Source organism: Lathamus discolor, chromosome 1, assembly GCF_037157495.1.
Source record: "Lathamus discolor isolate bLatDis1 chromosome 1, bLatDis1.hap1, whole genome shotgun sequence".
Classification (NCBI taxonomy): domain Eukaryota; kingdom Metazoa; phylum Chordata; class Aves; order Psittaciformes; family Psittacidae; genus Lathamus; species Lathamus discolor.
In genome coordinates this window covers 151,680,252-151,703,138 of record NC_088884.1, presented here as the reverse complement: position 1 = coordinate 151,703,138, position 22,887 = coordinate 151,680,252, and the positions used below count along the sequence as shown (strand labels likewise).

The window sequence follows — 22,887 nt, the reverse complement described above, 5'->3', positions numbered from 1 at the left end:
TGTAGTGACAGGACAAGGGGTAATGGGTTCAATCCTAAACAGTGGAAGTTTAGACTGGATATAAGGAGGAAATTCTTTCCTGTTAGGGTGGTGAGACACTGGAATGGGTTGCCCAGGGAGGTTGTGAGTGCTCCATCCCTGGCGGTGTTCAAGGCCAGGCTGGATGAAGCCTTGGGTTTGATGGTTTAGTGTGAGGTGTCCCTGCCCATGCAGGGGGGTTGGAACTAGATGATCTTGAGGTCCTTTCCAACCAGAACTATTCTGTGATTCTATGATTCTATGAAATCCTGACCTGCAATGGGAAGATAAAATGTCAGTTTTCTCCCTTTAAGATAATGCCCATCATTACCTACCTCAGATCCCATCTACAGTATTTAATGGTAAAACCTCTCCAGGAGCTATAACCTGGGACTCCAGAGCTGTGTGCCTTTTGTATTTGACTACTTTGCCATTTTTGTTTCGATCATGAAGTAAGAGCAATCTGAAAGACATCTCATCATCATGAGGGGCTGAAAAGAGCTTTCTACTGTTGGTCTGGTGCAGCTGTTCATGGTATAATTGATTAAAAGTGTCCATCAAATAGGCACCTATGGTCTAATACTGTGTATAGAAGGAAGTATTGTCAACATCTTTCATTTGAAAGAAAAAAGAAAAGTCTTTGCCTTCAAAATCCTATTTTTGAAGTAGTTTTGAGTAGCTTAATGACAGTGAAATCATGTATGATGTGTTACAATTTTCTGTCACTTCTAAATAAAAAAATAAATTGTCATAGAGCTGTGAACAATTTTGCATTCCAGAGTTCTCTCTTCAGCACCGCCTACATCCCACAAGTCACCATCACACATTTCATTTGGATTCCATTTCTTCAAGTCTTCAGCTTGGTCTGCAAAGCTGACCCCATTTAGCAATAAAGTCTGAGGATATCCAAGAACCTATTTATTAGGCTTTTAAAATTTTAAATAATAGAAGCCAGCTGTCCTAGTTCATAGGAAATACATAAACTTGCCAAATATGCTGATTCCTACTATTGTTGAATTGTCACCATTGTTTTCTCTCTTACTAACACTCATTTATAATGCTTATTAGCAAAAGCTGTGATCAATCAGAAGTGGCTGAAACTTGCATCATATAACAGCTTTGCAAAACTGAGTTACCGAAATGTTGCAAAGCTCCTAGCCAAGAAATTTTAGCACACAATTTCCCAGTGATTATCACTAGACATAACGTTCCAATTTTCATCTGAAAAGCTCCCTTGTACGGAGAAAACTTAGGGTGTGGGTTGGGTTTTTTTTTTTGGAAACAACTGTAAGGCTTAAAGTCTCATTTATTTATTTATTGGATACTACTGGGATTTCCCCACTTCTATTGTATTCTGGGCAGTTCCTAGTGCTCACTCCAACCTATAAGAATTATGACAGCAGGTGATAATTCTTGAGCCATATAGAGTTTGTCTTGTCAGCAGAAATTATCCATACATCTCAAAAGAAGGTGAGTGACCTAATGGCCAATTATAGGTTACTCAGCTCCAGAGAGAATTTTCTTCTGTCCTATTAGCTGTAACTTTTCCCTTTCTCATTTCTCTTGCCTAATTTAAATTTGACAGTTATAAAAAATTTGAATACCTAATCCCACAAAAAATCATGAATTCTAATTTGTGCCAATTAATTCCACAGCTTTAGTTAAACTTTTTAAAATTTTTCTATTACTTTAAAATTTATTGCTCACTGGATAGGTCTTGTAAAAACAAGCCATCCGTCCTGCAGCCTGTTTTCCTCGGCTATGTTTCTTCATCATTTTTTTAACTCTCATTTTCCATTAGAAAACTTCAAATAATTGTCACTTTTTGAGAGAGGGGGACTAGACTTGTAATATTACATTTTATTTCTGATGTCCTTTGCTATCCCTTTGGCCCTTTGTTTTCTTTGATTACTGTTCCAAAGAGAGCTATGTTTTTATCATTAGCTTAGAGTGGTACCTAAGATGCCTTTCTATATATTTTATGCTAATTAAATCAACAGTGATGTCTAAGCATTTGGATGACTCTCAGGCATGGATTTCTCAGACATGCATCTGTCAGCAGCTTCTCACTCACAAATTCTGAGTCTCTTTCACCTTCCTCATGGTTGCAGCGTTCATGCCATCTCCAAAGTCCATGAAAAGATGTTTAATAGTGAAGTCTTACCTGACTGCAAGACAGCCACTGGTTGAACAGCGTCATCATTTCATCCTGCTGAGAGGTAACACCCCCCCCCCCCCCCCGGCCTCTTTATATTCTTTCACTTCTCAGTTGATGGAAATGCCATTTCTAATGACATGCTGGCACATCTCATCCTGGAGCATGCTGTTACAAGAGGCAAAGTACAGGCCATGCATGGGAAGGTGGTGATGGAGGAGGGAAAGGAAGGGATGGTAGCAATGAGACTTCGTCTCCAAAAGATTAAGAGCTTTGGGTGTACAAAATACATCTGAGTTTCACTAGCTGAAGGGTGTGTTTGGTTTAGCCTAGACTGAGCACTACACTAATACATCCTGCTTTTTGAGTCTTACGTACAAGTTTGTTCTCTAGTTGGATGAAAAGTGTTTTAATGTTTTCCTTTGATGCCTCAAAAGAAAACTCCAAAGTTACCATCAAGTATAAATCTATTTAGAAATTCCTCTTGAAGCCTATTTGATGGAAGGAAATTGGTTCTCTTACTAGATGCTGACAATTATTTTAGTATCAATGCCCAGAACTGGAGTTACCCTGAGGAGGATTTCCCCAGATTTGTGTCAAGGTGATTCCTGTGCTGTACAAGAGCACATGAAAATCTCTCCTTGACAGTTATCCAGATGATCAGTCTGTCACAGCTCAGTTAGTGTATTGATTAGTAAGATAAGGCTTCAGCCAGCCAGTGGCAGAATATAAATTGTCCAACCTTGGTTTATTGCAGTGTTGTGTTAAAGCAATAGTTAATTTCTTATATTAGCTATTTATACTATATTTGTTTAATCAAATACAGATTCATAGAAATTAGATAAACTCCATTGTTTTTCCTTTGAAAAGCAAATTATATAATACTATCGAAATGTTACATATTTCAATATATAATACACACACATACATATAAATAAATATTAAATCTATAGAGCTTAGGCAAATTAGCATAGTGTTCTCCACCTAGTGGTTTAGAAAATGCAAAAAGACTCTAAAGCTGGCCAAAAGGAGACGGCCTCATTAGAAGGTTTTTCCAAACCTAAGATCATTCAAATTTTAGCTAGGTTTGCTAAAGCAAGAATCTGAGCACTGTCAGAATCCAGCTGACAACTTGACGCAATATTCAAGTGGCCCAATTTCTTTTTTATATGAGAATTAAAGCTGCTGAACTTTCTCCATGGGATAACATAGAATCACAGAATAGTTAAGGTTGGAAAGGACCTTAAGATCATCTAGTTCCAATACCCCTGCCATGGGCAGAGACACCTCACATTAAACCATCCCACACAAGGCTTCATCCAGCCTGGCCTTGAACACCGCCAGGGATGGAGCACTCACAACCTCCCTGGGCAATCCATTCCAAGCCTTACCACCCTTAAAGTACTTCCCCCTTATATCCAATCTAAACTTCCCCTGTTTAAGTTTTAACCCGTTACCCCTTGTCCTGTCACTACAGTCCCTAACGAAGAGTCCCTCCCCAGCATCCCCATAGGCCCACTTCAGGTACTGGAAGGCTGCTATGAGGTCCCCACGCAGCCTTCTCTTCTCCACGCTGAACAGCCCCAACTTCCTCAGTCTATCTTCATACGGGAGGTGTTCCAGTCCCCTGATCATCCTCGTGGCCCTCCTCTGCACTTGTTCCAACAGTTCCATGTCCTTTTTATGTTGAGGACACCAGAACTGCACACAATGCTCCAGGTGAGGTCTCACAAGAGCAGAGTAGAGGGGCAGGATCACCTCCTTCGCCCTGCTGGTCACGCTCCTTTGGATGCAGCCCAGGATACAGTTGGCTTTCTGGGCTGCGAGCACACACTGAATCCGGCTCATGTTCATTTTCTCATCGACCAGCACCCCCAAGTCCTTCTCTGCAGGGCTGCTCTGAATCTCATCTTTGCCCAATCTGTAGTTGTGCCTGGGATTGCTCCGACCCAGGTGTAGGACCTTGCACTTGTGGTTGAACTTCATAAGGCTGGCATCAGCCCACCTCACAAGCGTGTCAAGGTCCCTCTGGATGGCATCCCTTCCCTCCAGCATATCAACCGGACCACGCAGCTTGGTGTCATTGGCAAATTTGCTGAGGGCGCACTCATTCCCACTGTCCATGTCACCAACAAAGATGTTGAACAAAACTGGTCCCAACACCGATCCCTGAGGGACACCACTCGTTACCGGTCTCCAGCCGGACATCGAGCCATTGACCACAACTCTTTGCGTTCGACCATTCAGCCAGTTCTTTATCCACCGAGTGGTCCATCTATCAAATTGATGTCTCCCCAATTTAGAGAGAAGGATGTTGTGTGGGACAGTGTCAAACGCTTTGCACAAGTCCAGGTAGATGACATCAACTGCTCTACCCCTGTCCATCAGTTCCGTAGCCCCATCATAGAAGGCCACCAAATTGGTCAGGCAGGATTTCCCCTTAGTGAAGCTATGCTGGCTGTCACCAAGCACCTTGTTGTTTTTCATGTGCCTTAGCATGCCATCCAGGAGAATGTGCTCCAGAGAGAGAGCACATTCCAGAGAATTGCCAGGCACTGAGGTGAGACTGACTGGTCTGTAATTCCCTGGGTCATCTGTTTTCCCCTTCTTGAAAATGGGGGTTATATTTCCCTTTTTCCAGTCGTCGGGAACTTCACCTGACTGCCATGATTTTTTAAATATGATGGCCAGTGGCTTAGCAACTTCATTCGCCAGCTCCTTCAGGACCCACGGATGGATTCCATCAGGTCCCACGGACTTGTGCGTGTTCAGATTTTTAAGATGGTCTCGAACCAGATCCTCTCCTACAGTGGGCCCAAGGTCTTCATTCTCACAGTCCCTGCGTCTGCCTTCCAAGACTTGGGTGGTGCGGTCAGAGCCTTTGCCAGTGAAGACCGAGGCAAAGAAGTCATTCAGAACCTCAGCCTTCTCCAAATCCTGTGTAGCCAGTTCTCCCGAGAGCTTCCTCAGGGGGCCTGTGTTGTCCCTAGTCTGTTTTTTGTTTGCTGCATACCTGTAGAATCCCTTCCTGTTATCCTTAACATCCCTGGCTATGTTTAATTCTAACTGGGCCTTAGCCTTCCTAACCTGGTCCCTAGCTTCCCGGACAACATCCCTGTACTCTACCCAGGCTGCCTGTCCCTGCTTCCACCTTTTATAAACCTCTTTATTCCTTTGAATTTTCCTCAGCAGCTCCTTATCCATCCAAGGAGGTCTCCTGTCCCTCCTGCTGCACTTCCTTCTAGTTGGGATGCAGCAGTCCTGAGCTTGTAGCAGGTGATCCTTGAATATCAACCAACAGTCTTGGGCCCCCCTGCCCTCCAGGGCTATATCCCATGGAACCTCACTAAGCAGGCTCCTGAAGAGGCCAAAGTCTGCTCTTTTGAAGTCCAGAGCAGTGAGCTTGCTGCACGCTCTTCTCACTGTCATGGGGATCTCAAATTCGACCATCTCATGATCGCTGCATCCAAGGCAGCCCTGCAGCATCACATTTCCAACCGGCCCCTCCCTTTTGGTGAGCACAAGGTCAAGCATGGCACCTCTCCTTGTCGGCTCCTCTATTACTTGCAGAAGGAAGTTGTCTTCCACACAATTGAGGAACCTCCTGGATTGCTTGTGCCGGGCCGTACCATCACTCCAACAGATATCAGGGTGGTTGAAGTCCCCCATGAGAACAAGGGCTTGCTAATTTGAGGCTGTTCTTATCTGTCTACAGAGCACTTCATCCACAGTCTTCTTGATCAGGCGGTCTGTAACAGATCCCCACAGTAATGTCCCCCATAGCTGTTAGAAGTCTCTCTATAAGTATGGATGTATATAGTCTGTAGAGTTTAATTCAAAAGGATGAAAACATATGAAGTTTAGATTTAAGTGATTAACTCTTGAACTCATCTTTGAAAATGTCAGCCTCTAGAGAAAATTGTGGTTATCATTTTTACAATCCTTTTGTAATTCCTTTACCCAAGTAACAATTGCTTTCCTGTTTTGAAATCTAAACTGTAAAAATATTTATATAATTTGGTAGAACAAGTCAGAAACAAAAGGTGGAACAAATGTGAAGAGGTGAGCATTGCATTTAGCTTGACTGATTTTTGTAACAGAGAGAAACAAGAGAAAATGAAACAAAAATCAATGTCTCTGCATGGCAGCTTACACAGCAGGGTTCTGGCAGAGTTATATCTTGCTTTTTACCTTTCAGGAATTATCTTAAGACAACCAGCAACTCCAGCAGCCTCACGCTTAGTACTCTTCTTTGATATATGAACCAGGTTACTAGTGCTTCTACTTGAATAAAAAACCCCTGACAAATCACCAACCAACAGCATCTTGTCCAAACTCAGAAACAAAGCATCAGATCAGTGGTTTTGCAGCATCTGGATAATTTTTCAATTATAATATTGTTTTCCCTGACTGAGAAAGCACACCATCAGTTTACTGTCTAAAGAAGATAAAAATGTGCTGGATTTCCTGAGCTTATTAACTCCTTTATGTATACCATGCCTTTCTTGGGCACATTTACACGGTTGAAGCCACTGGAGATTTCTGTTGCCTTCACTGTTCACTGGATAAAAGTCTCCTGAAAGATTTTCTTTTATGCTTTTTAAAAATTGAAATCCTAGGTTTAAAAGAATTTGACTGTAGAGCAGCTTTAGCTGGAAAATCTCAAGACAGAGTTCAGCCATCCACTGACTCTTTCACTTCAGTCATGGAAAAAGCAAGGTTAATGCAGCTTAGCTTGCAAGGAAGAGGGTTGTAGTGACTCAGGCTATGCATGATTGCTTATTGAGCTGTGCTAACTTGATTAGGAGTCCAAGTACCAAGCTTTTGCCATGAAATTCAACTTTTAACAGGGCTCACTTCCAAGTAAAGTCACTTAGTGAGAGAATTAAGCATGGACCCAAATCTGAGTTTTCTAACAACTTAAATATTTGCATTAACAAAACTGCTTGACAGTTTGGGTCTGTAGTTTAGGTTTTCAGATTCTATCTCAACTTTATTTTAAGGAGTCAGGCTGAAAGGAAATGACTGCAGGTGTTTCCTTAGGGATACTTCACTCAGATTTGTTCCTCCTGATGTGTGAGGTGATGGGAGCTCTGTTAGTTTATTTGGTGATTTCTGTATGGTAAAGTATATAGTCAATGGGAAGAAAGGAAATTTCAAAAAGTAGTCATTTTTTATATATATTTCTTTTCCTATTTTTTTATTTTCTTCATTTTACTCTGAAGATTAAAATTGTCCCATATGGCTGAACTACTCACATCTTCACCCACCAGAAAGCAGATCCTTGTGGAGTGAAAATTGGCTTCAGAACCTGAAGTATGAAATTCAATTTTTTATACACATTTCAGATCTCAGGTTTTGCATATCTTTATAGCAGAAATAGTCACTTGACTGAATTTCTCATCAGAAAGTAGAGCTTTAGCAACTCAAAGTCATCTACTTCAACTAACAATTTTCCACAAAACAGCCTCACCAGACTTGACAATCCTTATACACAGTTATTACCATTACTAGCCAGCGTATCATTCGCCTTGCACTGATGTCTCTATTATTTTTTTTCTAAAGCCCAAAATGAAAGAATAAGTGTTGAATATGGTTTAAGAAGCTAAATGTAAATAAATCTCAAAAAATAAACAGTTTCAGGGGTGATTTTTTAATCTGTGACTCCCAAATATCCAACTATAAAATTCACAACTCAAGTCATCCATACGTAGGATTACACAGTCTTGTACTGAGAGATACAAAAGCCCAGGGAATTATATGATGAGACTTGTACAACTATACAGATTTAGATTTACCCAGAACAAAATCTACATCATTTTAGTTTAATGCCAAAGGTTTATTTTGCAGTCATTGTTCATAGACATAGTTGGTCACACACATGTAACCCACTTGCAGTACTTGTACAAATACCATCTCACAGTACCTCATGCCAGCATCACAGACAGGAAAAGAGAACGTGGCACCACACAACACTCACTGACAAACACACGGGCTGTAGACATTTTGATACATTCAACAAGAAAAACAAAATGATAAATTGCTGATATTTTCCATGTTGTCCTCTCATTGCTGGAGAAGTTGCAGCAGCATAACAATGGGAAAAAAGATTACAGAACAGCTTGAAGAACATCACAAAACTCTCATTAGGGTCAGAGATGAGAAAGTCAATGCAGTACCAACACAAGTTTCCGCAGAAGCTTCCACAATGCAAGGCAGAGGAGACTGCAGCCACCTTCCTTGGTCAGTGAGCAAAGCACTGGCACACATGCACTGGATTGCTTTTAACTTGTACCATGGGCTACAGCAAACTGCTGGTGAGATGTACAACCACTGTCCCATGGTGTAGCAGCTCCTTTTTCAGCTGCACATAAAGTGCCTGTCTGGAGTGTGCCTTTCTCAGGTAGGGCAAGAGAAGGGCAAATGGTTACAGAAGAGGAAAACACAACCCCCTGTTATTAATGATGTACAAACCCCTGAGCTGTACCAGGAAATTCTATTTAGCCATCTTGTACCGATACATTGGGAGCTGGGCTTCTAATGCAACTGTAAGCAACTGTAGGATGATTTTATCTCATTGCAGAAGTTCAATACAACTGCTGTTTCAGGCCGATATGATAGCTTGTGGAAGTTATCCAATGGCAACATCATCAACAAGTAATGCCTGTAATGTACGTTAATGAAGAGCACTAAGTGCTAAATTCCCCTAATAATAAGATTAATAATAACGGTTTCCAATCTTGTCACCTTGACTCACATCACATCATGTTAGTGGTCCTAACTGCAGAGTAAGGTAATTCTCTATCTGAATGAGAGAGTCTGATTTTGCTATTCTCACCCTGCAGGCAGAAGAGGAAGTTTCTTCCTGAAATTGTCTTCAGGAGTGGCATTCAAACTAATTTTTTACCTAGCCATTCACTTAGCAAGCCTCATCTAACACTTGGAATAGGCAACTAAAGCCACTAAAAGGGGACATGTTAATTTGCTAGATATATAATTTTACAAGTGATTACTAGAAATTATTTTTCTTCAGTGTTTCCATAGTACTTCGTGACTATTGGTATAATTCTGATTCATTTTGTTTCTTTACAGTAGCTCATATATATTTTCATTTCCTTACTTGCTGCTGTACTTCTATCCCAGTAAAAGAGCATAAATTCTGGCATAAAGGTTCAGATCAATTTTTTGTCTATTACCCCCTAGTGAAATTGCACTTTCAGATCAGCTTACATTGTGCAGTAAATATGCCACATATAAATAAATCATAGTATAAACCCATATATATAATTTAGCAGTAATAGCTGAACATTAGGATCTCTAATTTTGATTTACAGGGTAATTTACAGTGTAGAACAAAACAATGAATAGGTCATCACTTGGGGAACTCTTAAAAAAAACCCAGACAATTATTCGGAAAAAATTCTCCATTGTGTCTATGTATATGAATATAAATATTAATCTACATTTCTCTATTTGGAATATATATTCATACATGTATTGTATGTGTATATATATATGAATATATCTGCATTTTTTCCCCAGATGCTCCAAAGTATGAACTTCTGGATTAGTAAATATAACTTGTTGAAGGAGCTGGCCCTACCTACGTGCTGCACTTGCTTCTTGTGCCTTATTCCCAACTGAGAGCAGCTCTGAAACTTGCTGACTTTTCATAGAAAAGAGCTATTTAATTTAGAAGTGCTTATTACCCCCTCAGCATCCAAGTACCTTGAAGACTCAAGAATACCTATTATCAAAATTACAAACTGGAAAGATGATGTTCATAAAAAAATTCCATGTGGAAGGGAAGGGATCACCTGACTCCTGATAGCCTGCTGAGTCTTTCTATCATGAAATTAAGCAGACCTTGAGGACAGTTTTACAAAGCATTAATTAGATTAGAAACATAGTAACGTGAACTAGGCCTGGAGCTTCAGAATCTAATGCCCAAATGGAAATTAGTGTTCAAACACGAAATAGGCACCCAAATGCCTTTGTGGAGATCTGAGTGCTAAGCATATACATCTACTGGGTCTCGGGTAAATTTTGGCTCCTGAGACCTGCTTTAAAAGGAACTTGAAAAGAAAAGCAAAAATAAACCACAAAAAAAAAAAAACCCTCAGCTCCTGGAACACTTGGTGTTTGATTGGGCTTTTTTACATGCTATACTTTACACATACCATCAGAGTTCTCTGACTTTGCTGTGAGGTTTAGTTTTCTTTTCATATTAAAAGCTATTCTTAAAAAAATCAAATTTATATATATATATCTCCACAGAAATGCATTGCCAGCAAACCCAGAAACCAGAGACAACTCTATTCTAGTCAATCAGGATTTGCAAGAGAGACAAGGAAACCCATCATGACCTGGAGCTCACCATTTGTGGGGAGGTGGGAGACGTTCAGACAAAGCAACTGAAAGTCAAAACAGGTCTAAAGGGAATGGGAGGTCAGGGGAGTGTCACGAGTCTTCTTTCAAGTCCTCAATTCTCATGTGCATCTTGAATGACATACTGGGAAATGTGGAGAAATGCAAGCCATTTCAGGTTTGCCTGCATCAATTCTTAACAGACTCTCATTGGCATCTCTTCCATTTTCCCTGCCTCTTCCTCCTCCCTGGTGACTGCACACACACCTCCACGTGAGCAGACAGGGGTGCCTGGCCTGCTGCAGCTCCCCACCACCACTTCATTTCTCCTAATCTATATTCCCCATCCTCCCACCACAGCACCTACTGCACAGGTGCCTGCTAAAACCCTGACTTAATCAGCTGCCACTCCTCCTTCCTTCCATTTCCTCAGTCATCACCCTACCTGCTAATGTATTCACCCGTACTCACTTAAAACATGTTCAACAAGGAAGCAGTTCATGCTGTCACATACAAAAATATAAGTTGTGCATTGCTATAAATATACTGAATGAAAGAGCACATTTTCCTTTGTCCCCTAAAAGAGCATCCTGGGTTTACACAATCCCTTTTTTGGTTTCCCCATTGTCCACCGAAGACGTGAAGTTTGATTCTTGTTCTGTGCTTGATTTCCTCTCTCCCGAGCAGTGGTTTGTTTCTTGCATTTCTAAAGATACTTTATTCCTTTTGGCAAATGCCTGGCTGATCTCATGGAATGTCTTATTTTTTGTTTCAGGCAGCACAAAAAACAGATAGGTAGCTCCTGCAAAGCAGATGGCAGCAAACACTAGGAAGCAGTAGGTCTGTAAACCACCCTGCGAATAGAAAACAAAGGAAAGGGTCATTACAAAAGGGACAAAACTCAGAGGAAAAACAACACCAGGAACGGTTTGAAAGGATAAGATGGGTGTTATGGAGCAATTTTTAACCAAGCACAGTAAGTGTTGGCATTCATTGCAAGTAAGTGTTTAGAAGTTCATAAAACACATAGTTCTTCCAACAGTGTCAGTAGCCCATTGATGGAGAAACAGGTTCCTGGCAGAGGGGTGCAGAGCTGCAATCTGGAATATGCAGGGAGACACCAGAGTGAGTTCAGGCAATGGAGGGCGTGAGAAGAGCAGGTGGTATCAGGGCTCCTGCTATGTGCATGGCTTAGCTGAGCCTTGTGCTGCCATGGTATTTCTGGATGTGAGGCAGACGTTTCGCTGGGTTGTTCTGCACACTGTCTCACAGTTTCTAGGTACAAAAAACGAGGCATGACTTTGCAGTGTGGGAAACCTGCCATAGCCAGGGGCATCTGTGTCATAGTAGTTAGAAGCTTTGAGATTTGCAAAATAAACAGGATAAAAAACCCAAATGGCAGACATCTGTATAATTTCTAAGGGTACGGGATCTTACAGCAGGAAAAAAATCCATAAAATGCACTTCTTTCATGCTAGAAACTAGTGGATTAACTGAAAATGAAGTACAGACCACATTTGATTATTTGGATTTTGCTTCACTGCAAAAAGAGATTAAAGAGGTAAGTGAATTAATAAACCGATTATAAAGGCTTTCACCAATGAGTAGCAGTTGCACTTCACTGAAACATAAGTATTTCTTGCCTAGTGAGTATTAGGTCATTTAATAGATTCCAGTTATGTTTCATTAGTACAGTTCTGAAAACAGTTGATAATTACAATATTGCCAGCTGCACTTTGTTGAACTAAGAAGAGGTTTGGTACTGTGGCTCTAGTGAAGCCACTGCCAGCCCTTGAGGAAATCTCCCTTCCTCCCTTATTGAATTACCTCACTCCTGAAACAAAACATCCAATGAACCCGTACTTTTGACTTGTTTTTATTAACAAGGCAGAATTAAACTGAAAGGGGTATCTCCAGCTCTGAAAAATGGCGACGTTTCCATGGTGCCATGTGTGAGGTTATGAACAGCGAATATGAGGATACCCAGACCCCTCACTCATCACCCCAGGTGTTGCAAGGCAGAGGTTACCCCAGGGAAAATCACTCAGGACAGAGGAAGCAGGTGTAGCTTCCTATATATGCATATTTACAGTTGCCATTAAAGGTGTGTATAGGAAACAATTAAGACAGAGGTAGACAATGATGTAACGCTGACACATTTTTAACACGCTCCCATCATCATCACCTATGCCAGCCCTACACTGCAGGCTGGTTAAGCTTCCTGCTTTGACAGCTCAGGATGTATGCAATTCCTAGGACTACTTTTATGCTTCACTTTTCAGTATACATCATATATGGTGTGGAAGAAGAACATGAATTCGTGTGTGGAACAAGAAAGAAAAAGCACTTTTCTGTAGCTGCTTTTTAATACCATAGCTGATTGCCAGCCTGTCTAATCACAATGTTTTCCTTGGATAATTCATTACCTAGTTCAGCCCTTCAACTCCTGTCTCTCATAGGAAAAGCTGGAAAGTGCATCCTCTGATAGTGATTATGGACTCTTCAGATCATCAATGCTTTTTTTGTTAAATCCTAGAAGCATGAACTCCTGAACAATCTGACAATCACAAGCCAAGTGCATGGGTGATGAGGGGGAGGATAATATTCTGGCATGGCAACAGATATGACTTTCAAGCTTATACAGAGGCAGAAGCAAATGGATTTAGTAGACAGGAAAAAATAACTTCACAGTGCCTCATAAATCATCCTGTCATGTTAAGAACTCAGATTTTGCACCTGCATCTTCTGCATTTGAAATTGTTGTTCAGCTGAATGGTAGAGCTTTTTTATACTTTTTATGCTTCTTGGCATTATTTCACTAACTACATGGGATAGAATCCATTGAGTTCTAAAACTTGTATCCACCTGAAGAGTAGGTTGACTCTTAATAAAAAATACCATATCCAAACAACTGGAGGGGAGGGTTAAAAAAGGAAAGGAAGGGTGGGGGAAGGAGCAAGAGCAAGCCAATTCGGAATGAAAATTCTAACTAAATACAGGATAAATTCAACGAAATACGCAGTTTCTGTTGCTTCTCAGCTTTCCCACATAAGATGGGTTACTTCCTTACACTCAGTTCCTAGCAGCATTGCATCAGCTCTGGCCACGCAGGAGGCACTGAGCCAGCCTCATGCAGCCCCCCTGCCACATTCACTCAGGCAAGTCTTTTCATCCTGTCTGCATATACTGCTCAGAACAAGCTGCCACCTTCACAATGGCGCTTTTCCTCCTCCAACACCAGACAGACTTGCCAGAGCTAGGAACACATATCTTTAGTAATACCTGAAGCCAAGCTTTTACATACAAGCTTAGGTACCAAAACGTTAGAAGGAAGACAGGGCAAAGCACTACAACAGTCTGTGCTTCGTAGCTGTTTTCCCTGAACATTTATTCAGTACACCCGCCCACATGGACACCCAAGATTCAAAGTTGCCCAAAGTTTTGGGTGGTTTCCTAATAACAACAGCTTTGTCTCTTGATAGGCTTATAGATACTCATTCAGAGTCAAGGTCCGATACATAGCTGAAGATCCTTGAAAGGTTGTGTGAGGGTTATGGAAGGGCATCTGCCCACGTACAGTGGTCTGCAAGAAAAGAGGAGACTCTCTGGAGGAAAGCACCTTGCGTACCTGCAGCATGTTCTTAGTCAGCAGGCTAATAAAACCTCTCCAAAGCAGGATTTACATTGGATTTTTCAAGGTGAGGGCTATTGCTATATGCGATATTTAAAAGTTAAGCATAGACTATTAAACACATCACCATCTATTTTCATACCAGCTTTCTAAGGAGGCTATTTAAAACACAGCATTTCTGAAAATGTCCTGCCAGCTGAATCCTGAATTACTCATTTCTGTCGTCTCTTTTCTGGAAACAATTCACCTAAGCCATGCATGCAATTACCACAAAAAAGAATCAAAGTCAAAGGGCTCAGGAAATTCCCCCAAACCAGATCCCAGGCATGGCAAGCAATCAAACCTGACTTTTAGGATGAGATGTAGGTACATAAGCGAGGTATGTGAATAAGTAGGTGCAGCCCAGACACATTTTCTTTAGCAAAGAGGTTAACAAACATATTCCCAGCTCGTGTAGGGCTGCTATATATATTAGGTAAAATACACCGGCATTTCCTTCACCTCTCTTTAAATAAAATAGTAAAGAAACTTAACTTTGAAAGTAATTAAGTAATACTTTTTAACTATAAATAGACTTGAAGTGCTGAGAATGAATGAGCAAAAGAGCTCATTTTTTCAAGCTAAAGAGTAAGCTGAAACAAAAACCTTGGCATTTGAATGATCTGATTTCTGGTTTTGATTAAAAAAAAATAACAATTTGCCATTTCTTAAGTCTACCAGTTGAAAAAGTCTTCCCACTAATAGCTTACATGCTGTGAGGACCACAGTCTGGAAAAATACAGAAGTAGTTGAGTGCTGTTTGATGATGGCTGCTTACTGACTTAACTCATTCTGTAGCAAAGGCTAAATTCAAAGTAGGACTGTGGTACTGAAGCCAAGAAAATAGATATTCTAGGGCAGATACAGCAAAATAAATAAGCAAATGAACAAATTCTGAATCAGATTTAGCAAGCTTAACAAATTAGTATTTTTAAAACAGAACTTTGAGCTCTTCACAGAGAATCATAAAATGTGATTCTAAATTCTCCACTTGCAATGTCACAATCCCTTGCCATTGGCAATGGGTGCTTGCATTTGGAAGTTGCCATGAAGATTAGAGTCCTGAGATGAGGGTCAAACTAGATTTTGAATTGGCAAGGTCAAATGATAATGGTTAGAGGTCTCACTAATACGATCAGCAGCAAAACAGTTATTCATGTGGACATTTGACTTTACTTGCTTTGCTTCAAATTAAAATAACACACTGAAACAAAGGGATGAGAAAGTTTGTGTCCTTTGCTCCTTGTCCTTCTTCAGTTTCAGACATAAAATTCTGCTGAAGATGCAGGGCAATGAAGAAGGGCAGAGCGCTAAAATATAATGTATGAAACATATTTCTTAAGTGAAAAATAGAGACATTTTTAGACATGAACTTTATTTTCAAACCTAACCCTCACAAAGTCACTATCTCCTCATAAAAAACTTAACAGACCCTTGTATTTTATACTTGAAATGGGCTGCTTCTAATAAAGAGCATTTTTTCTCATACCTAACCTTCTGAAAGCCTACATTTCATTTTCCCATCTTTGAGGGGAATTTCAGCCATTTCCATTAATACAGGTGCACTGTAGTTACTTTAAACATCAGAGGTACTTGCAAAAGCTTAAAATAGCTTGGCTGAGGGAATCTATGCACAGTCTGCTGTGCAAAACTTTTTTATTGAAATTCTTGTACTGCATAATAGAAAAAGTCAAGGGGTAACAAAATAATAAGAAAAAAAAAAGACAATATCGCCAGGTAAATGAGTGTTTATGCACAAGAAAGAAAATCCCAAGTGTAAAAATAAAGAAGAAACAGAGCAGAAGTGCAGAAGAGCCTCCAGTAACAAGTATAATGACTCAGAAGTATTACTTCAGAGGCAAAAATAAGTTGGTTTCTGAAAGGGGGGAAAATAAACACGCATACAGGTCTTTGCTTCATACTAGTAAGCAATCTTGTAACGCTTGTATCCCATGTGTTCATTGTTTGCATTTTCTGAGAACAAGAATATTTATAGAGTTTTTTATTTTAAAGCTTTTCCTAATGTTTCCTATCACTCAGAATATTCTATCACCTTGTTGGGTGAACTTTCTTGTGAAAACACACAGGAGGGAGGGACATTGATGGGGTGCACAAGACAGTGGCAAAACTGTCCATCAGTTTTTCAGATATTATTGTAGCTTGCCCCAAGTCTAATGACTTATTTGTCCCTCATAAAAATACATGTTTCCCATTGCCACTGGTTTTCCAGTCAACCCAACAGGAATTAGAGGGGTCATTTCTATCAGTCGCTTGGTTCCTCAGCCTGAAGAGCCAGACACTTATATAAGATTTCAGCTTTTTACGCAAATCTTCATTAAAGTCTGAGTGTTCAGCTCGGGAACCTGCAGCACAGTAGTAACCTGCTTTATCAACATGCCCCAACTTCAATCACAGGGAAACAATGCAAAAAAAAAAAAAAAAAAAAATAGATGATGGAGCACAGATGTAACAGTTACGACTTTGTAAAATCAAGCTGTTTTTTTATAACTGGACAAAATGTTCAAACTGCACAGTGACATTTACTAGTCCCTGCAAAAATGATATATTCTACACTATTGCTCTGCCAGAGAGCTGCAAAGCATCCTGCAATTTATTGCTGTTATTCTCTCAGTCTTGCTGCAATAACCCTGCAAGAGAATGATGCCTTTTTATCCCATTTTGGGATAACACAAGTTTATCCCGTGGCAGAAGTAAAAGACAGGAAAAATCCCTGCTGCATTAGGGACTGTGTGTAGGCCCAGCAAGATGAAAAAGAGGTTCCTCCCATTTCTAAAGGAACCTCATTGCTGTCTTATATTTCTCTTTACCTAGGAAACAATAGCAGCAATTCAATTCTTTGCCATTTCGATAGGGAGCTGCATCATTTCCTAGTATAACCATGCAGAGAGATTTGAAGACCTCCACTGATCACTTCCCCAACACTTCTAATGATTTAAAATCTTTCTCTTTCCTTGCCACAGACAAGTAGCCCCAGGGTGCCAAAGGTAAAAGTCAAACCCCAGCTGGGAGTAAAATCAGCTTTCTGGTTACTGGTCATGTAATCATAACTGGGTATTCCTCTATGACCCCTGGTTATTGGAAACATTTTTATTACGAGGAAAGCAGGAAGATGAGTTCTTCTAGAAAATTACTAATGGGGTAGAGAGGGAACCAGAAGAGCAGTAAAGATGAAGCTGGTCTCTGTGGGGCAGAAAGTTGGAAAAGGAGGGCTCTGGGTGGTCAGGTTTGGTTGCTGGGATGGAACAGCCAGGCAGAGGTTTCCCCTGCTAAAGCATGCTCATCAGACTGAAGATCAGTTGAATAAGGATGGCAAAAAAAGGTACAAACCAGAGACAAACATAAGCTCAGCCAGATGCTATCACCATAACCCAGGGAGAGGGAGAAAGTGCCCGGAGCAATGGGATGAGCACCAACAAATGTAAAATGAGGGATATCTCCAGAACCAGGTACAAAACCCCAAGAACATGCATGGTGGATAAAAAGGACTAATTTCCTTTGTTCCAATCTGGCTTACATCTGCTTCCAATCTGTTACTGGAGAAGGAAAGCGCATTATTCTGCAATAATATGTAGTATATCCACACTAAGATTCAAATTTCAGTAAAATATATGACAATTTAAGTATTTATTGAATACGCACTGAATATACAGATTAACTTTGATGCTGAAAAATATTCTGCACAGTCTTCCAGAATGAGAAAGAATGACAGAAATTTGTAAGAAATAGACTCTGATGGTTGAAAGATGAATTTAGTTAAATTTAAAACAGAAATAGCTGCAATTGTTAATTCATCAATTCCTTATTAAGAAGTATGAAATCCATTGGAAAACTTCAGCAGTTACTGAATACTGTACATGTGAGACACAGTCTAGTGCAATTAGGAAATACTTCTGTGGAAGTAAGTGATCTTTGATGACTTGTACCTTAAATCAGACAAGAATATATAGGTTCCTCTGGTCATATTTGGTGGGGTTTTTTTGTTTGTTCATGTTGATACATTTTTGCTTGTTTGTGTTGGTTTTTTTTTTTACCTGTTTGATTGAGTTTTCGTTTGTTTGTTTTAATAAGTCGCTACTGCCAAAGGGAAAATGACGTATTTCTTCTCATTATCCATGAAGGAGGAATAGATGCAATAGTAATAAGCTAACAGAAGGATAAGTAAGATAACCTTGAAGGCCGTCAGGTCAGAGATTCATCAAATTTCCAAGGATGCTTGATTCTTGCCCAAGTTGTTCTAAAATTCATAAGAAAATAATCTATCTTTTCTCCCTCCTCAGTTGTTCACAGTTCACTTTTCCTTTCACAAAACTTTTCTTCAGACAGAAAACTTTTAGGCTTGCTTTCTCTCACTTCAAGTTCATTGCAATTTTTGCTGTTACTTCCTCTACATTTTCTTGCACTTTTCAATATAATTTAGCCCAAACCATCAATACAATATTCCTATTCCTACTATGCTGTCACCATTTCCAAGGAGAGGAGTAATTGCAGTTGTCTTCTACTTTTTTTTGGCATTTGGATCCTCCTACCAGCACAAGCTGCATCAGCCTTTCTAGCAGTGACACTGATGCATCACAGTAACAACCACAAAAAAGGCTTTAAGGAGCCTTAAAGAAGTGTGTACACCTAATGAGAGACAATTCCTGCTCTTAAGGCTTCAAAATGGCAACAAACTAATAGAAAACCAGGAACACAGATACCAGCTAGCCCATTCTCATTATTAAGGTAGCCTCAGTTCTTGGCAAACATCTGGCTGCCCGTCTTTTATAGATCTCCGGTAATGAACATGCTACAACTTCTCCACACATCATTACACAGCTACACTATTCTCATGATTAAAAGCTTCCCTAATATCATTCTTGATGCAGGTATCCGAAATTATAACATGCATTCTCTCTGCTTCATCACCTTTCATGCTGGTGAAATCAATGAAGAGAAATAGGTCTCGACCCAAGGTAAAGAAAGAATGGGAAAGCAAATGCAAGTGGATCTGACATCCCTGGAAACTTTCTAAACTAAGCTGGGTATCAAAGCACATCCCTGCTAGTGACGTTATATGAACTAACTCTTTGTGATGCTTCGTTACTGCAGAAGACCTTGTGCTGGACCTCACTAAATGCAAACTTTGCATTCACTGTAGTAATCAATAAAAGACTCAACTAAATACAATAAAAATTTGATTAAAAGGTTTTATTATGCTTCATGAGGGCTGCAGAAGCCTGAAAAACAATGCTATATTCATATCTGACAGGCTCAAAAGCCAGCTGGGCTGGGGAAACATGCAGCTAAGGAGCTGGATCCTCTGACTGCTGTCACTATTCAGCTCTGAAAAAATGGACAGGCTGCTAGACATGGTGCAGACAGCAATAGAATAGCACTCTGTTTTAAAAACACATACTATGGTCTCCTAAGTGTTTTACTCTCTCTGTACAACTACAACTAAAAGGAGTATTGCATCACCAGTGCCATCATCTGACTTTCTGAATGTGTAGTCTCATCTACCACTGAATACTTTGTGCTTGGTCTTGTGGATTAAGGCATGGTATCTGAATCTGGTACCTCTGCCCTTGATTACAGTCATAAAGACTGGATCAGTAAACGCTACCACCTACGAAACTGGGTCCAAGTGCCCTGTTGAAAGTGAAACATTGTTTCCAGATGAGCAGGAATGCAAATTTAAGTTACTTTCATTTCAAGACCCTCTTCTGAGAAGAGATTTAGGTGCATGTGAAGCCCCAGTCTGGCGTGGGCTGTGGAGAAGTAGGGAGAGATGAAGCATCGTTGCTGGAGATTGTGTAGTGCTAATATAAAAAGGGAACTACAGGCACTAATATTGTCCTTAATGTGTCCGTATTTAGTAATCAAGCAGCTCAGTGCAGGAAAATAGCTTTGCATAATTTCCAGACTAACACCCTTCTCACTGACAGTGATGGAGATCCTCTTAACTGACTTTGACCATAAAGAATACTTATTCTCATGTCTACTAAACAAACATTCACACTTTCATAGTGTAGAGTCACTTTCCAGGAAAGAAAAGATTTGATATCTATCAGGCTCTACATGCTGGAGCAACAGCCGGGAAACTTAAGCCACATAATCTATTATCCTGGGAAAAACAGAAGCCACATAACCACTGCTGCAATGAGTCTAATTTAAGAGGCTTGCAAGTGTAAGTCTTGATTAAAACTGCATATTGCTAGGAAGAAAGCACACAGAACACAAAAAAGAAACCTTCATAATTCTCCTTTATGCTGCCTATAAACAGGTATGCTTTTGTTCCCGTGTAAAAATCTCGCTTCTTTTATTAAATCTCTTTGTGAATTCTAGTCAAAGACTAATCGGTGTCATGGATTAAGCTTCTTAGCAACCTGGGGGGTTTAAAAAATACCTACAGTGTAATTATTGAAAAGAATGCTTCAGTCTAACCACACAGATGAACATATTACATGTAATGAATTTAAAAACTGAAATTATATGTTCTTTCCCCCACTAGAATTTCCATTGCCTAAAACAAATTATGGAATGAAATACTAATTATTCTGCTAGTGCTATCCATTCTACTCAGTGTATTTAACTTGAAAATCTGACATATTCAGGTTTTTATTCTGAGATGTGATTTATATATCATTATAAATGAAGTCAGAACTGAAACATATCTGAGACATTTAAATAAGAAATCCCCAGCGACAAGGAAGACTTCCATGTAATGTCTTGGTGAAGGTGGGCTTCCTACTCCCCTTGCTGGGGACAGTGCTTGTTTTACCGCCAGCATGAAACATCTTCGCAGTGGCTTACTCCTACAGGAAATAGTAGCATCATTGCTACTCGTGCTCTCATCGAAGTGGCATTAGTATTTTTCTCAAGAAGAAACTAAAGAAACTGGTTGCCTCGTGAATTTCTGCAGACTACTAATATCACTGATCTGCAGTGCATAAGGTGAGAAATGTCCAGCTACACCTGCAGAAGAACCTATCTTCTATCTGGAAGAGCCACCTGGTTGCTGCTTGCTTATTCTGAAACATGGTAGAGCTTGAATACAAATGACTCCATTATTACAAATATTTTTCACTCTCATATGTAGGCAAAGTTCATTATACAGGAACTTAAAATGGTCCAATTTTGAATTTGTTTTTCTTCTATACATCTAACTGTAAAATCTCCCTTTTCTCTCAGGATGATCAGCTCATAGACTCATCTGTCCCATAGGCAGATGATTAATTTTCTAACTATAGTGTCACAGAGTAGAACAGATGCACCTGTAAACATCCAGAAAGCATCAATTTATTAAGACTGAGTGAAACATTTATCATGATTTACCCTGTAAAATACACTGACGAGCAACAGTAAGTCCCAATTTGCTTTCACTTCTTCACTTTTTAGTGAGTTTTATTCCAACTCAAGCTTAACAGTGAGTAATATTCAATTCTAAAACTGAGGTTAAAACTATTCTCAGAAAACAGCTAAACTGGTCACATTTTAGCTACCATCAGTTTTGACTACCGAGTCCTCGGCATTTAAAAGCAAACTAACATAGACGTACCAAATCTTGGGGGTTTTAAGACCCAACTGGACAAGGTACTAAGAAACTTGGTTTGATCTCACAGCTGTCCCTCTCTGAGCAAGCTGCTATAAAAGAGACCTTATGAAGTCCCTTCCAGCAGGAACAATTCTGTAATTCAATCCACAATTGCCAAAAACTTGCACTCCAAAGGCTTTCTTGGTCTGTTATGTCTGCTCGCTTGAGACATAAGATATTATCCCCATTCCTAAGGGGTGATATGAATAAATGATGGAATGATTTATTGTGTATGGCTAGAGAAGCTCACTCTGAATATGCTTTCTGAACACAAAAAAATAAAGATAAGTTGATTAATCACAGGTTTGCACACTGAGCATAAACTCTTTTCAAGTATGAGCAAACACCTAGTGTTTACTCAGTTTACTTCAGGTGTTACACCTAGTTTAGCATTTACTTAGAAGACAACCACAAAATGAAGCTGTCTTACAGTTCCAGAAGCTAAACCATTAGGAAACAGAAGTTGCTCTAGGAACATATGAAGACAACTAATCCTCTGAGTTTGTCATGCCCCATTCATATGTTGTGATACTCTGTTGATATAAAGCAACCAGAAGCTGTTTCCACGGGCTTCTACTATTTTAAATGAGTATGCGAATTTTATCAGTAGGAACAACACCTAACACTTTTTCTCAAGAAGACAGACAACAAACTGCCTATGAGGGAATTTCGAACCACATTCATGCTCCCACTGCAGGCTCAACTATAACACAACTCATGTGTCACACAAAGACTATGTGCTTGGTGATCTGTACACAAAATGTCCATGATGGAAATGCTTATTTTAGATCTCAAGAAACTGCATTGTTTGGAGGTCTCAGGAGAATTGCTAGCCTTTGGAAGGCTTGGTTTCATCTCTTTTCATTTTCTAAAATCATTTCATATATTAGTCATATTTTCAAAGACTGGTCTGTTATGAACACATCAAAAATAACAGTTGTGCTTTTATATGCTTTCTGAGCAAGAAGGTTGCCTTAAAACACTTTTCAGAGAATGTTAGTCACAAAAGGAATAATGGATGATTTGTTACACTGTGCATCAAAACTGCAATACAGGGCTGAAGCAAGAATCAATATTATTTAT

General features: G+C 39.8%; 1 protein-coding gene across 3 annotated transcripts in view; it reads right to left on the bottom strand.

Moving 5' to 3' along the window:
• Positions 1-7,810: 7,810 nt before the first annotated feature.
• Positions 7,811-22,887, bottom strand: part of SLC2A9 (solute carrier family 2 member 9) — a 122,933-nt gene continuing 107,856 nt past the window's right edge. For all 3 annotated transcript variants that reach the window (XM_065659346.1, XM_065659336.1, XM_065659329.1), the window contains one exon: positions 7,811-11,394. In XM_065659346.1, coding sequence (XP_065515418.1) covers positions 11,137-11,394 — 258 coding nt within the window. In that variant the 3' untranslated portion in view covers positions 7,811-11,136. The remainder of the gene's footprint in view (positions 11,395-22,887) is intronic.